Consider the following 13944-nt stretch of genomic DNA (forward strand, 5'->3'; position numbering starts at 1 on the left):
GCGCCAGGCTCCGTGTCTGGCCCCTGCAACAGCCAGGGTTTTGTGGATCCCCATCAGCAGCTGCCCTGCAGAGCCGTGGAAAGCAGCGCCCTGATAAACAGCAAACGATCTGTGCAGGAGATAACAATCGCTGTCATCTCGGTGAAAACAGTAAACTAGAGAACACTGCCACAGCAAAACCAAAGGGAACCAGCCGGTGTTGGCCAGGCCACAGCTGGGAGTGATTAGAGATAATTAATTCTGCTAAATACACGCAGGCTCAGCTCGGCTGCAGCCTCCTCCGCGGGCCTGACCCTGGCACAGAGCAGTGGGTGCGTGGATCAGGGGCTGCGTGGGGCAGCGGCAGCGATGCCAACCCACAGAAGGGGTACGAGCCTGGCACCATCTGTGCTGGAGAACCTGCACTGCCTGCCACAAGAACAAAGCAAAGCTCAGGTGTCAAATTATGGCCACGCATGAAAAATAATTCCCCTAAATGCTTGAAATATAATCAGAGTGAAATCCCCCTGCTCTGCACCTCCACAGCATTGACTCCTGGGTGAGAAAGTACATTACAAAAGAAGAAGGAGAGAGGGATGATATTGCAGCTCCACTAACAAAAATGGCAATTTTCTGCAACCAGCTCCACTCCAGCTGCAGTCCTGGCACAGCAACCACCAGCCTGGCAACACCACAGGCACCTTGTCTCGCTTTGACTTATTTGGCATTAAAACAAATTGGTTTAATCACAGAATCCCAGACTGGTCCAGGCTGGAAGGCTAAAAGGAGCAGGAATGGGACAGCTCCTGCTCTCTGGGCCACAGTGAACAACTGCCTGGGCATGCGGACATGAGGCAGAAGGCAGCACAAATGGGCTTGGAGATGCAGTAAGAGGCAGAAATCAAAATAGTTTTCTATCAAATTGCTCCTCACCCTCTGCCCTGTCTGTGCCTGCTCCTGAGATTTGTCCTCTCCCTCCTCTGTGGCCCCTCTCGCTGCACCCCAGTTCTGCCATGGGACCCAGCACAAGGGGAAGGGCATTGCTGAGCCACCTCCAAGGCACTTATCCTGTCTGATACTGGGGTTAAGAATTGCTGTTTTTGAACATTTCAGCTTTCTTGCCAGTTTTATAAAAACTGTTAATAATTTAAAAAACCTGTTAATAACCGTTAATAAAAACTGCAGCTTCCTCACATGAGGAGCTGCACATCCCTCATCAGTGCAGCAGAGCACGTACACCCCAAAAACAGAAGTCAGAAACCACCCAAGACAGGCTCTTTCTTTACTTGACCGACTCAGCCTAAGTTCTGGTTTTAGTGTCAGAACTCTCCACAGCAAGACTGTGAGAAATATTTTTTTAGCTCATCTGATAAGCATGCAAATCTTGATTATTCATATGTTACTTAAAATAAAAAGCCCAGACAGAACCAGATGAGACAAAGCCCTGCAAGCAGTGCAGCCCAGCTTGGCAGGGGCAGACAGAGGCCCTTGGCTTTGCCCCTGTTGGCTGTGGGTGCCCTGCTGGCTGTCCTGCTCTCAGCAGAGCAGAGCCAGCCCGTCCCACCCGTCTGGAGCATCCCTGGGGCAGCCAGGCCCTCCCTGCTGCACCTCGGCCCCCCCCTCCAAACATCTGCTGCAGATGTGAAGGTTTCTCTCCATTCTTGTCTTTAATCGGGCTCAATGGCACTGCAGCCTCCAGCAGCTCTTTGAGAGAGTAATGGACACAAGGCCTGGCTGCCCCATGGGCATTCCTGGATCAGGGGAATGCTCCTGGATCAGGGCTCTGCTCCTGGATCAGGGCAATGCTCCTGGATCAGGGCTCTGCTCCTGGATCAGGGCTCTGCTCCTGGATCAGGGCACTGCTCCTGATCAGAGGAATGCTCCTGGATCAGGGGAATGCTCCTGGATCAGGGCAATGCTCCTGGATCAGGGCAATGCTCCTGATCAGAGGAATGCTCCTGGATCAGGGCTCTGCTCCTGGATCAGGCACTGCCCCTGGATCAGGGCTTTGCTCCTGGATCAGGGCACGGCTCCTGGATCAGGGCTCTGCTCCTGGATCAGGGCTCTGCTCCTGGATCAGGGCACGGCTCCTGGATCAGGGCTCTGCTCCTGGATCAGGGCTCTGCTCCTGGATCAGGGCAGGGGCTGCAGGACCAGCCCCAGGGGATGCTGTGAGCCCATCCCTGGGCTGGCTGTGCCTCTGCAGCCTAGGATCCCCCAGGAATGGCACCAAGGCTGGAGAGCTCTGCAGGCTCTCACTCCTCAGCTTCCGGCCCTTCTCTGAGATAATTTTTTTCCTATTAAATAACACTATGAGCTGTTTCTCTTCCCAAAATAGCACACACCACCACACACAGATTGTTTTGTTTGAATTGCTTCCCCACTGAAGCAGCACAAACCCCACTGTAAACCTGACTCCACATCTCTACCCCATCACCAGGTTTTTCCTTCAGATGGAAAACACTGAAGCAGTTACAGATTCCCTGCACACAGCAAATCACAGAATCCCAGAACACTTTGGGTGGGAAGGGACCTTAAATCTCACCCAGTTCCACTCCTTGCCATGGACAGGGACACCTCCCACTATCCCAGGGTACTCCAAGCCCTGTCCAAGCTGGCCTCAGACACTTCCAGGGATCCAGGGGCAGCCAGAGTTCCTCTGGGCAATCCCATCTGGCTGATGGGTGCACCTGGAACCACGGGGCCTTGGCTTCAGGCTGTAAATGCAGAAGGTTTGAAACCAACGCCTAAACCAGCAATTCGGTTTCTAACAGCCTTGCCAGGGACCCCATGGAGCAGACACAAGTCCAGGAGACAAGAAAGTATCTGGAGCTGTGTTTAAGCCTGTTTCAAGTACCATTTGTTATTTTTTCATTTAAACAGATAACTTGGACTCTCCAGATCTCCTCCTAAGCAGTTATCCCGACTGAGCCATCCCCAAGTTTCCCAGTCCTGCCTCAGCCCTGCTGCTCCTGCAAACAGCAAGGGCAGGTCCAACCCTGCAGCCTTGAGGCTGCCACAAACACCTGATGATGCTTTCACGTCTAAAACACTAATCAAAGGTTTCCATGGGAACCTGCAGGAGCAGGAAGAAGATGGGAAATTACAGGTCAGCTCTACGACCAAAAGAAAAAAAATTATCCCATTCCTTCGCCCTTGCAAAGTTTCAAGGTAACACAAAAATATTGATTCATCAGGGTGCATAAAGGCAGAAAATACGCCCCAGAGCAGTCATTTGTTGCGCAAAGAAATGAATTTTAGTCCTTCAGTGGCAGGTTTGCTCTGAAACAACGTGAGGAGCTGCACCTGCACTCTGCCTCCTGGACAGCCTGGGTAGCTAAACCCATTCCAGGGCATCAAAAGCAACACACAAGGTTCCCAGGAGTGAGGGGGCTCCTGGTGCTGCTGGGGGCTGGGGCTGGCTGGGAAGCTGGGAAGCTCCTGCCCCTCATCCCTCATCCCCCCTCCCTCCCCACTCGCTCTCTCGGCCTCGCTTCGCTCACACGCCGCTTCCAGCTGCCAACCAGAAATGACTCAACACCACACACACACAGGGAAACTTTTCCACCACTATTAACTTTCAGAGGAAATGGAAAAAGGAGAGAAAAACACATCAGTCATAAACCTACTTTGCCAAATGGTTCATGAGCAAGTGCAGCATCTGCCTGTTTTTCTCCGGGAGCCGATGAACGAGGCTGTGGATCTCCGACACCCTGGACTCCTGATTCTCCAGCTCTGCATGGGCAAGAGCAGATTTATCTCCACATTAGGGGCTGTTATGGGAAGAGGCCTAACACTGTCCCTGACAGACATCCCAGGGAGCTGCTCCATCCCACAGCCAGGCTCTGCAGATCCACGTGAGCAGCACGGTGAGCAGGGCAGGGCTGGCTGCCACCAGAGCGATTCCAAGGGTGGCAATACGGGCACAGCCCCATGCTCAGTGTGCCCAGGGCAGGCCAGGCTGGAGCACCTGGTGCCCCACAGCCTGCTTGGGTCCCTGGTGCTAAGTGGGAGCTGCTGGAGGAGCCCAGCACTGCCACGGCCGTGGGCCACGGGGCCCCCCTGACATCCCACTCCCATATCCACAGGCTGCACCAGAAAATCCCCTGCTCCCAGCAAAGCCCTTCCCCTGGGCAGTGAAGGAAACACGGCCCAGACACCTGAAGCAGCCGTGAGCCCCTCAAACAGTGTGCAGCTCCCCAGCAGCCCATGGTCCCTGCCAGCTCCCTCCTCCTCTGGTCACCCTGCCCCAGCTGCAGCCTTGCCCTGCTGGCCAGGACACAGCTCCAGGGCAAGGGGAGTGCTGGGGAGGCAGCAGGGCAGGGGGATCACAGCCCCTGCCGTCCTCTCCGGGAGCGGGGCCATCAACTCCAACAAACTCACTCGCTGCTTTGATGAAGCTCCTTTGAAACTGGTACATCATGAGGGGCCCCGGGAGCATTCTGGAAGATAAAAAGGAAAACAGGCACAAAACACATCTGAGGAACACAATCCACAGTAAGAAAGCTTTGCCCCTACAGTAAACTCAGCTCCATTTTGAAAAGGGCAGAATTAAGCAACACCAACTCTAATTAATTCCCCCCATCAGAAGGAGTAAGATCTATGCAAGGACCTTTGATTTATTCACCACTAAATTAATCTTTAATTTTAGCATTCCTTCAGTAACACAGCTTCAGTGCATTACTGATCTCGTGATTTACAAGTAAGTTTGAAAATAAATTAAAAAGATAAACAAGCCTAGCTGTAAAACTTTCCCAATCCCCATTCCCACTGTCCCCTCCCACTGCTGCATCCCTTCAGAGGGACACACTGGTGCTGCCCACATTCCTCTTTGATTAGCCAACAGTTCAGACTCCGGAGCAAAGGTTGCCAATCATGCAAAATTCTGTGATTTTCTAGGCTGAGAGCCACCAGGCTAATTACACATATCACCCTAATTGGATTTAGGCTCTCTCTTGTGCTCCCTCACTCTCTCAAACACAGCCCAGCACACAAGAGTCACTGAGAGCAAGGAGCTGTGGTCACGACAGGTAGGAGCACGCTGTGGATAATGAGATGCTGCTGCCTGCCAACACCCAGTCGTGTTGGGAAGATCCCCAGGATGATACTGGCTTGCCTGACACCCAGAAATCAGAGCTACAATAAAGCTCAGCACCAGGTCTGGTAAAGCTCTTCAGCCCCTGCCCTTACACAGCACTGCCCTGCCCTTCTGCCACATGCTCAGAAGGTGGAAGTCCACTGGGAAAAGCTCAGGGGAAAGCTTAAATCAAGGCAGGGGATGCAAGAATGAGCTACTAAAATCGTGTCTGTATAATACGTGCATCTGTCAGAGCTGAGTGTGTTCCCCAGATCCTACTCAAACATACTGGGAAGCCAGGAAAAAGCCAGGATAAATTACCCAACAGCAGTTTCTGCTCTGTTTCTATAAAAGTGCTGTTGTTAAGGGTCTGCAATAACAGGCAGTAAAATCCCAGGCCAGCACCAAACCCCTCCTGAAGCCAGGCAAGCTTTTTCTCCTTACCTCAGATATGTTTTCAGTGCACTGGTAATGGTCTTGATCTCCCACTCTGCACAGATCTCTGTGTCTGTCTCCGTGGCAGTCTTGGGATCTATGGAATTAGACAAAAAAGCAGTCACTGAAGGAAACTGAAGACAATTCCAGCTCGTGCCAGCTCAGCTGTGTGGGGAGACCATCACACCCCATTTTATTTGCTATTCCCAGCTCAGGACATATCTGCAGGGGTGGAGAACAGGCCAAACTCACTGGCATGGGATGAGAAAGAAAAGGGAATCCTCCATCCCGAGCAAGGACAGGGCAGTGTGGCTTGGAGCGAGCCAGGACACCAGGCACAGCAGCCCGGGGTGCTCAGTGACAGCAGGGACAGCCAGGCACAGACACAGGACACAGGGACCCCCCTCCCCACAAGGGCATCGTCATCCCACAGCCACCTGCCCAACCTGCACAGGACCTGCAGCCACCTGCACAGCCACCTGCACACTGCACAGGGACCTGCACACTGCACAGCCACCTGCACAGGACCTGCAGCCACCTGCACAGCCACCTGCACACTGCACAGCCACCACCAGACCACTGGGAAGTGGGCTCAGGCACACCACTGAGACCCAGATGGTGACAGCTCTGAGCTGGGGCCAGGAACCCCAAACCCAGGCCAGGAGCACCAAACCAAGTCCAGGAACACCAAACCCAGGCCAGGAGCACCAAACCAAGTCCAGGAGCACCAAACCCAGGCCAGGAGCACCAAACCAAGTCCAGGAGCACCAAACCCAGGCCAGGAACATCAAACCCAGGCCAGGAACACCAAACCCAGGCCAGGAGCACCAAACCAAGTCCAGGAGCACCCAGCCAAGGCCAGGAACACCAAACCCAGGCCAGGAACATCAAACCCAGGCCAGGAGCACCAAACCCAGGCCAGGAGCACCAAACCAAGTCCAGGAGCACCAAACCAAGTCCAGGAACACCAAACCCAGGCCGGGAGCACCAAACCCAGGCCGGGAGCACCAAACCCAGGCCAGGAGCACCAAACCCAGGCCAGGAGCACCAAACCTAGGCCAGGAACATCAAACCCAGGCCAGGAACATCAAATCCAGGCCAGGAGCACCAAACCAAGGCCATGGAAAGCCTGGCATGGAAGTGCCCCGTGTGCCCATCTCTCCTGCCTGCATGCTGCCCCACCAGTGAATGGTCTTTGCTAACTCCACCTGGAAGCTCAGCCAGGATCCTGCTCCCAGCAGAGCCCCAGGGAAGCCCCCGTGGGGGTCCCTGGTGTGGGTCCCACCAGTGCCAAGTGTCCCTGGGTGCCAGGGCTCCCACTGTCCCCAGGGCCCAGGGGGACACAGCCACAGCTGCCAACACCATCTGCTCCCACGGGATCAGCTCAGGGGTTTTTTACCTCTTCACAGACACAAATAATGTACTTTTGAATTTTAAAGCCCCATGTAAGCATTGGGCAATTTTTAACCTACTTAAAAGAATGCTGTGAATAGAGTTCAGCTTTCCCTTCGGGGCAAAGGGTTTATTTTAATTTAAAGAAATATCAAGAGGCGCTTGGAAAAGTAAATACATAAGAAATGCATATTCACACAAAGATCACGCGTGTCTCAGCAATCACACAAATGACCTCCATCCTCCTGACTCACTGCCCGGGAAACTTCCTACAGCACTGCCTTTACAAGGAGAGAATTCTAAGATAAGGAGTCAAATAAGTTTGGCACAGTAAAAAAAAATGAAAAAAAAAAAACCCAAAAAAAAACCCAGAAGTTCCATCTTTTTTTATTTTTTTACAAAAAGCTTTTTAAGAAAAGTAGAACAAACAGCTTCAGAGCATGTCTTTGCAAAGGCTCCCCCAGCAGCTTCTAGGCAGGATCATGGAACAGGAGGTGAAATTCCACAGTCAGTCCCATGAAAAGGCTCAGAGCAGTTAATCAGCTCCCCTTGACCTTCAAATTCATGAGTCTGCAAGAAGCTGTGCCTGGGCTGCAGCTGCAGCATCTGTCTCCCCAGGCAGCGGGGCCGTGCCAGCCCTGCCTCCCACAAGGACAGCCTTCCACAGGAGCTGGGCCAGGGGCTGCAAAAGCACCCACAGCCCAGCCAGCATGAACCCTGCAGCTGCTTCCTGCTGCCAATCCCTGATCTGACGTCCCTCACAGATTTCTAAATTTCTCCAGGGTGAGGGGAAGCAGCTCATCACCCCAGTGTGATTGTCATGGAGAGACTTCCAAAACTGCCTCAGGGATGCCACAGCCCAGCAGTGAGGGGCTGCAAGGAGCCCCACTCCCAGCCCTTATGGCCCACGTGGCAAAGGAGCAAGAGCAGATCAGATGCTGTAACTCATCTTCTGCAGAGTTCAGACCTGCTGGGGCCCCACAATGAACCCTCCCGTGGGAGCCCCCAGTGATGAAAGTTTGGTTATTTGTTGGGTTTTGCCCTCATTTTGGTGGCACATGGTACCAGTGAATGCTGGGGAGATGATCTGCCCCCCAGCAGCCCTGGGAGCACCCCTCACTGCTTCACTCCAGAGCAGACCCCGACAGGATCTGCCCTGAAACCCAACCCAGGGCAGGGGCAGTGCCCTGGGGCCACCACAGAAACCTCCTGCAGGACACCCTGCCCAAGGCACAGCCACTGACAGCAGCTCAGGGAAACTCGATCTTTTTGCCATTTCAACTGCATGTGAAGCAGTACCGCTGCCCACATTCATTTCTAAATATAAGGGGAAGCTGACAGTGGAAGCACAGCTTGGCTCCTCCATTCACAGGGAGCCCGAGGGCAGCGAGAACAGATGGGGTTTGACAAGGGACACGTTTCTGTGTGACACTGACTGCACACACAGCCCAAACACGGGGCCAATGGGGATTTAATCCCCCACAGTTTGAGAAACTATGGAGCCACGGGTTTGCAAAGCACCCCAAGGTCGACACCTGGGGGATTCCAAGAGGGGTCCCACTGCCAGCCCCGACTGGCCTCCAGCAGGGCCTCCAGCACCACCAACCAAGGAGGACACACCAGGACAAAGGAAAAGCAGCAGCGATTTATCACCTCCTTATGAGCCACCAGGGCGACAGCTGAGTGGCTTCAGAGGCTGAGGAGATAATGGATGCTGGATGGGGTCCAAAACTGAATCCCTCGCAGCTCTGCAGAGCTCTTCACCCAGGCCAGTTCTGCCATCTGTCACAGCCTGGGGACTGACACCAGCACTGACAGCTCTGTGACAGAGCGAGGTCCATGGCCCTGCCACCTGCAGGATGTGTGATGAGCATCACCCAAGGACCTGCCAGGACCTGCCAGGACCTGCCAGGACCTGCTCCGGGGCACCAGGCCAGCCTGTTTCTATCAGCAGTGCTCTTGGACCGGTGCTGTCCCCGTGCCCACCGTGTGTGTGCCACAGGACAGCCCTGGGACTGCAGGGCACCTTCAGAGCCCCAGCCTGTGCCAAACCTCTCTAATAACAGCACCATCACCAGCTCTCATGACTGCAGTGAACTTTCCAAATGCCACAGCAAAGAGGTTCCCTGCACCCAGATTTGGGCCCTGCCCTTCTACTGCAATCACCTGGATTATCTATTTCCACAGTTTAACACTGACAGCTGGAACAGCCACCATGGGCTTTGCTCACTGAACACCTTAGTGTGAGGAAAGAAAGAGGAATTGGAAAAGGAGAAGGAAAAGATGTTGAAACACAACAGATAAAAACCTTCTGCAAGAAGAAATATACAGAGAAAGGAGCACTGGAGTTTTGTGAGGACGAGGAAAAGGAAATCATGTAGAAAAGGGAAATAGTAAGTGAAGGGGAAGAAGATGACCAGAAATGCCAGGCATTTGCCCCAAGGAGGAACAAACACATTCAATAGGGCACTAGCAAATATGTAAGCATTTGTTTCCCTATTCCTACAGCCCTTCCATCTGTGCTTTTGCCAAGTCTGAGCAGCCTCACACAGAACTGGCCAAGGGCAGCTGCCCTGCTCCAGCCCAGCTCTGTTCTCTCTTCCACTGTTGTGTCTCAGGCATGTCTGGACAGATGGACAGACTGGTCCAGGGCTGCAGCTGAGGGACTGAAATGCTGCCTGTGAGGTCAGGGCTGAAATGGTTCTTTCCCCACAGCCAGAACAAACCTCTGCTGTGCCAAGACTCAGCAGCTTGGAGCATCCAGAACTGCAGGATCCAATGCCTCAGCCATGAGGGAAACACATGCTGGAAAACTGGGCAAGACTGAGATAAATAGGCACAAGAAAGTCCATGGGGAAAGCAAGAACAGCCAGGGGCAGCATGCAACATCCAGGAGAAAATCATTTCAAAGGGTGCTGGGAACAAGGGGGGCAGGTAGGAGATGAAAAGCCAAAGCTTTCACTATTTCTTTGAAGATTTTGGTTTGCATTTGGGTAGGCTGCCAGAACTCAGAGCATGTGTGAGCAGGACAGCAGTGACTGCAGCAGGACCTGGTGAAGCCAGTCCTGCACGAGCCCTACCTTCAGAGCTGCCCACGGTGCCCAGGACTGCCTGGCCTCGACCAGGTCCTAAGGGCACAGTCACCACCATTAGGGACCCCCACAAGAGCCTCTGCTCCTGCTTGGCCAGGCTCAAAGCAGCACAGGCCACTTGCCTTTACCAAAATTCCAGACACTCACCCATCAATATACTCAGCAGCTTCTGAACTCTGGAGTTCACCCCGACAATCCGGTAGAGCCCCTGCTCATTGATCCCTAGGAAGGACAAGGGACTTGTTAGCACAAGGTCACAATGAAACCTTCTCACCTATCAAATACAAAGCCACAAAAGATGGTAAAATTTGGGGTTGATATCAAGGTTTTCACTATCCTTTCATTAGAAGTGTTACCCCCAGTTAGCTCAGGAATAAGGATCTGAGGACACTTTTCCTCCTTCCCACAGCCATGGCAGCCCCATGCAGCATCTGCACTGAACCAGGATAATCTGGGGAAATATTTTGCTGTGTCGAGTTTTTCAGGTTGAGGTCTGAGCCTTTTGCATCTGACCTCCCCCTGCGGGGCTGGGACAATCCCACCTGGATACGAGGAGACTCACAAGAGGTTTTGGGGACAGAATCCCACACGAGAGGACGTGCTGGGCAGCATTCCTGCAGGAAGGATGCTGAAGTGAACACCCCTCTGCACAGCCAGGCTGTTATTGCTATCTCTGCCCTGTGTCTGTGAGTCCCGCTGGCCCAGCCGTGGGGCAAACGCTTCCAGCATCGGCCCCAGCACGTTCTGGGTTTGTCTGATGTGGCTGCAAGGGCTCATGAATCATTCTGTCCATGAAAAGGGCAGGAGAGCAATTGCTCCCCTGCCAACAGCTGCCCCACAGCAAGCCCAGCCTGAGGCTGCCCTACCTCTTGTTTCCACGGCGTGGATGCACTTCTTGATGATGCTGAAGCCGATGCTGTCCAGCTGGGCAGCTGCAGGGGAAGGGCAGAGAGCAGGGTGAGCAGCTGGCAGGGCAGGCTCACAGGGAGCACCAGGCTCCTCCTGAATCCCTGCCATCCCAGCAACGCACCGCTGCCCACAGGAGATAAATGAGGGCAGAAAAAGACAAGAACAGCAGTTTGTACCAGCATAACCCTGGCAAACACAGGCACTGACCATCATTCCAGCCTCCACATGCCTCTGAACCAGGCCTGCCCTGGGCTCTGCCAGGCATCTACCAGTGCAGATGGACACAAATTAATTTAGGATCAAGGTGACATAACCCAATTTGTCTGGAAAGTTGATGGTGGGTTGCTTGGAAAGAAATGAAATTGTAGATTTGGACACAACAAATCCCTGAGAATGGCACATGAGGTGCCTTGCCTCTGTCCAAGAGTGAGAGCTAAAACATGAGAGTTAATGGGATGTACAACTCAATTCACCTGTGCCAATGCAGGTTCTCATTCCTAGGTTCAAGGAGTTGCTAATACAGGGATCCCAACACCTGCTGGAAGAATTCATCCCACAGAGAGTTTTCCACCACTGCCTGGAAAACACCGCCCACAGCCAGCCACTTGCTATGGAAAATTAGTTCCTCCCTACAGAAAGGTTTGGGAAACCTTCCACAGCGCAGGAACCCCTCAGGGAAGGGTGGGCAAGGCCCCCAGAGCCCAGGGAATGCTGTGATGTGACAGACACAGCTCGTTCAGGGCAGGGCAGGGAGCAGAGCCCAGGCTGGCAGTGCCCTCTGCAAGGCACGTGCAGCATCCCTCCTCTGCACTCCCCTGCTCCCGTGCCCCATCCATGGGCAGCTGCCAGCTCACAGCCTCTTCCTAATCCTCTGCTGGGGGTGGGCTTTGTCTGATGATAGGCACAGGGACCCACAGCAGTGCAAAGGAAAGCAGCTCCATTCTGTTTTTCTGGGCACGCGGGCCAGGGCGCCGAGCCAACACAAGCACACGAGCTGCAGGATGCCTGTGCCACAGGAGTGGGGATAACCAGGAGGTTCAGGGCCTTTGCTGGGCACCTCAGGGCTCCCAGCATGGATGCAGCACAAACCCAACGTGCCACAGGAGTGGGGATAACCAGGAGGTTCAGGGCCTTTGCTGGAAATCCTCACTGCTCCCAGCATGGATGCAGCACAAACCCAACACGCCATAGGATGTGAGAATAACCCAGAAGCTGCAGAGCCTTTGCTGGGCACCCTTAAGGCTCTCAGCGTGGATGCAGCACAAACCCAAGGTGCCAGCAGCAGCAGGCACCCAACAGCTGCCATTCCAAGGCCGCTGATAAACACAAGGGTACCTGAGGAGCTCAAACCCATGGTGTGGAAACCCTCTTGCTCCAGCAAAGCCAGTTCAGCAGGTCTGATCAGCCTTGGCACTGTGACCCTGACCTGTGGGTATCCCTGTGTGGGGCTGACAGTTTGCATCACTGCTTCAGGCTCTCTGCCACCCACTGGAGGTGCCAACTCATCCCACAAAGCAGCAGTTTTCCCTGAGCCCCTTGCGTGTTTGGGCCCCCAAGGTCAGGTTGGACAGGGCTTGGAGCAGCCTGGGATACTGGGAGATGTCCCTGCCCACAGCAGGGGTGGAACTGGAGCATCTTTAAGGTCCTTTCCAGCCCAACCCATTCCATGACCCATAACCCTGCAGGACCCTGGCCCCACGGGCAGGCAGGGCTGGATCCCAGCTCCCTGCAGCAGCAGCAGGAGGGGGAACCCAGCAGTGCCTCTGGATGGAGTGACCTGGCATAATCCCCCTAAGCAGATTCTCCTCCACTCACTGTCAGGCTCCGGACTGGGAAAGGTCGGGGATTTATCTGTAGTAGTTACAACCAGAAATAATATCTGATTAAATATCCAAAGTGCCTTTATACATCCTTAAATTTCACTTCTAATGAGCATTGTAAAAGCTTGATTTCCCCTCTCAAAGCATCTGCTCTTTATCTCAGTCATTTACCAAATGATTCAATGGTCCAGATCAGAGGCAGATCTGGGTCTGCTGCTGCCCAGATGACAAATCCATGGAATCATCTGGGTTTGGAAAGCCCCCCAAGGCCATCAAGTCTAACCATTCCCCCAGCATGGCCAAGGCCACCACCAACCCCTGTCCCCAGGAGCCACAGCCACATGGCTGTAAACCCCCTCCAGGAATGGGGAGCCCCTGCCCTGGGCAGATGTGCCAAGGCTGGACAGCCCTTCCAGAGGAGAAATTTCCAACCTGAACTGTCCCTGCCTGGCCAAGGCCATGGGGAAGAGCCTCCCTTGAGGCTCTCCCTCCTCAGGGCAGGGCATGAGGCTCAGCTCCAGGCCACCACACGTGTCACAGGCTCTTCCTCCAGCAGCAGCAGCGTCCAAGGAGATGCCCTGCCCAGGCTGGGATCCACCCAGAAACATTTTACATCAGCACAGGTGACACACATCACCTGGCCAGCAGCTGCTGCCCACACACCCCCATGCTCATCTGACCTTCAGCAGCATCACATTCCAAGTGCTACTGAATTGCTCTCATCCCTTTCTATTTTTGCCTGGCAGATTATTTCTATTTAATCCATTAATTCCTTCCCTTTACACTGATGTGACAGATCAGTGTAAAGGGAAGGGGGCAGGGGGCTGAATCAGCTCTGTCAGCCTGCCTGGCTCCAGCTGTGTGTCAGGGCACTGCAAGGTCAAAGCAGCTCCTCTGCCTCCCCACCACACGTTCTGTGCCATGTAACCATCCCTGGTCTGAACTCTTTCAAAGACATTTTGGAAGGAAGAACCACAGGGGAGGGGGGAAATCATGAAGCAGAGACCAGAGGAATGAGCTTTCAAGTCTTACCAGGAATGAGTTTTCAGGGCTCTAACTACCAGTGAGCTGCCAAGATTGGGAAAGGAAGATTGAGGGTCAGATGAGGTTAGAGAAATGGAAGAAGTTTTTTACACTGAGGGTGGGCAGCCCTGGCACAGGGTGCCCAGAGCAGCTGGGGCTGCCCCTGGATCCCTGGCAGTGCCCAAGGCCAGGCTGGACAGGGCTGGGAGCAGCCTGG

At 53.9% G+C, this 13944-nt stretch overlaps 1 protein-coding gene across 2 annotated transcripts in view; it reads right to left on the reverse strand.

The window, feature by feature from the left end:
* Window positions 1-13944, reverse strand: part of ARHGAP26 (Rho GTPase activating protein 26) — a 100065-nt gene that overhangs the window by 35009 nt on the left and 51112 nt on the right. For both annotated transcript variants that reach the window (XM_077786638.1, XM_021541283.3), the window contains exons 13-17: window positions 10842-10907; window positions 10123-10197; window positions 5501-5588; window positions 4363-4421; window positions 3609-3714 (exon numbers count right to left, since the gene is read on the reverse strand). In XM_077786638.1, coding sequence (XP_077642764.1) covers window positions 3609-3714; window positions 4363-4421; window positions 5501-5588; window positions 10123-10197; window positions 10842-10907 — 394 coding nt within the window. The remainder of the gene's footprint in view (window positions 1-3608; window positions 3715-4362; window positions 4422-5500; window positions 5589-10122; window positions 10198-10841; window positions 10908-13944) is intronic.

Source organism: Lonchura striata, chromosome 15 (assembly GCF_046129695.1).
Source record: "Lonchura striata isolate bLonStr1 chromosome 15, bLonStr1.mat, whole genome shotgun sequence".
In the NCBI taxonomy this organism is placed as follows: Eukaryota; Metazoa; Chordata; class Aves; order Passeriformes; family Estrildidae; genus Lonchura; species Lonchura striata.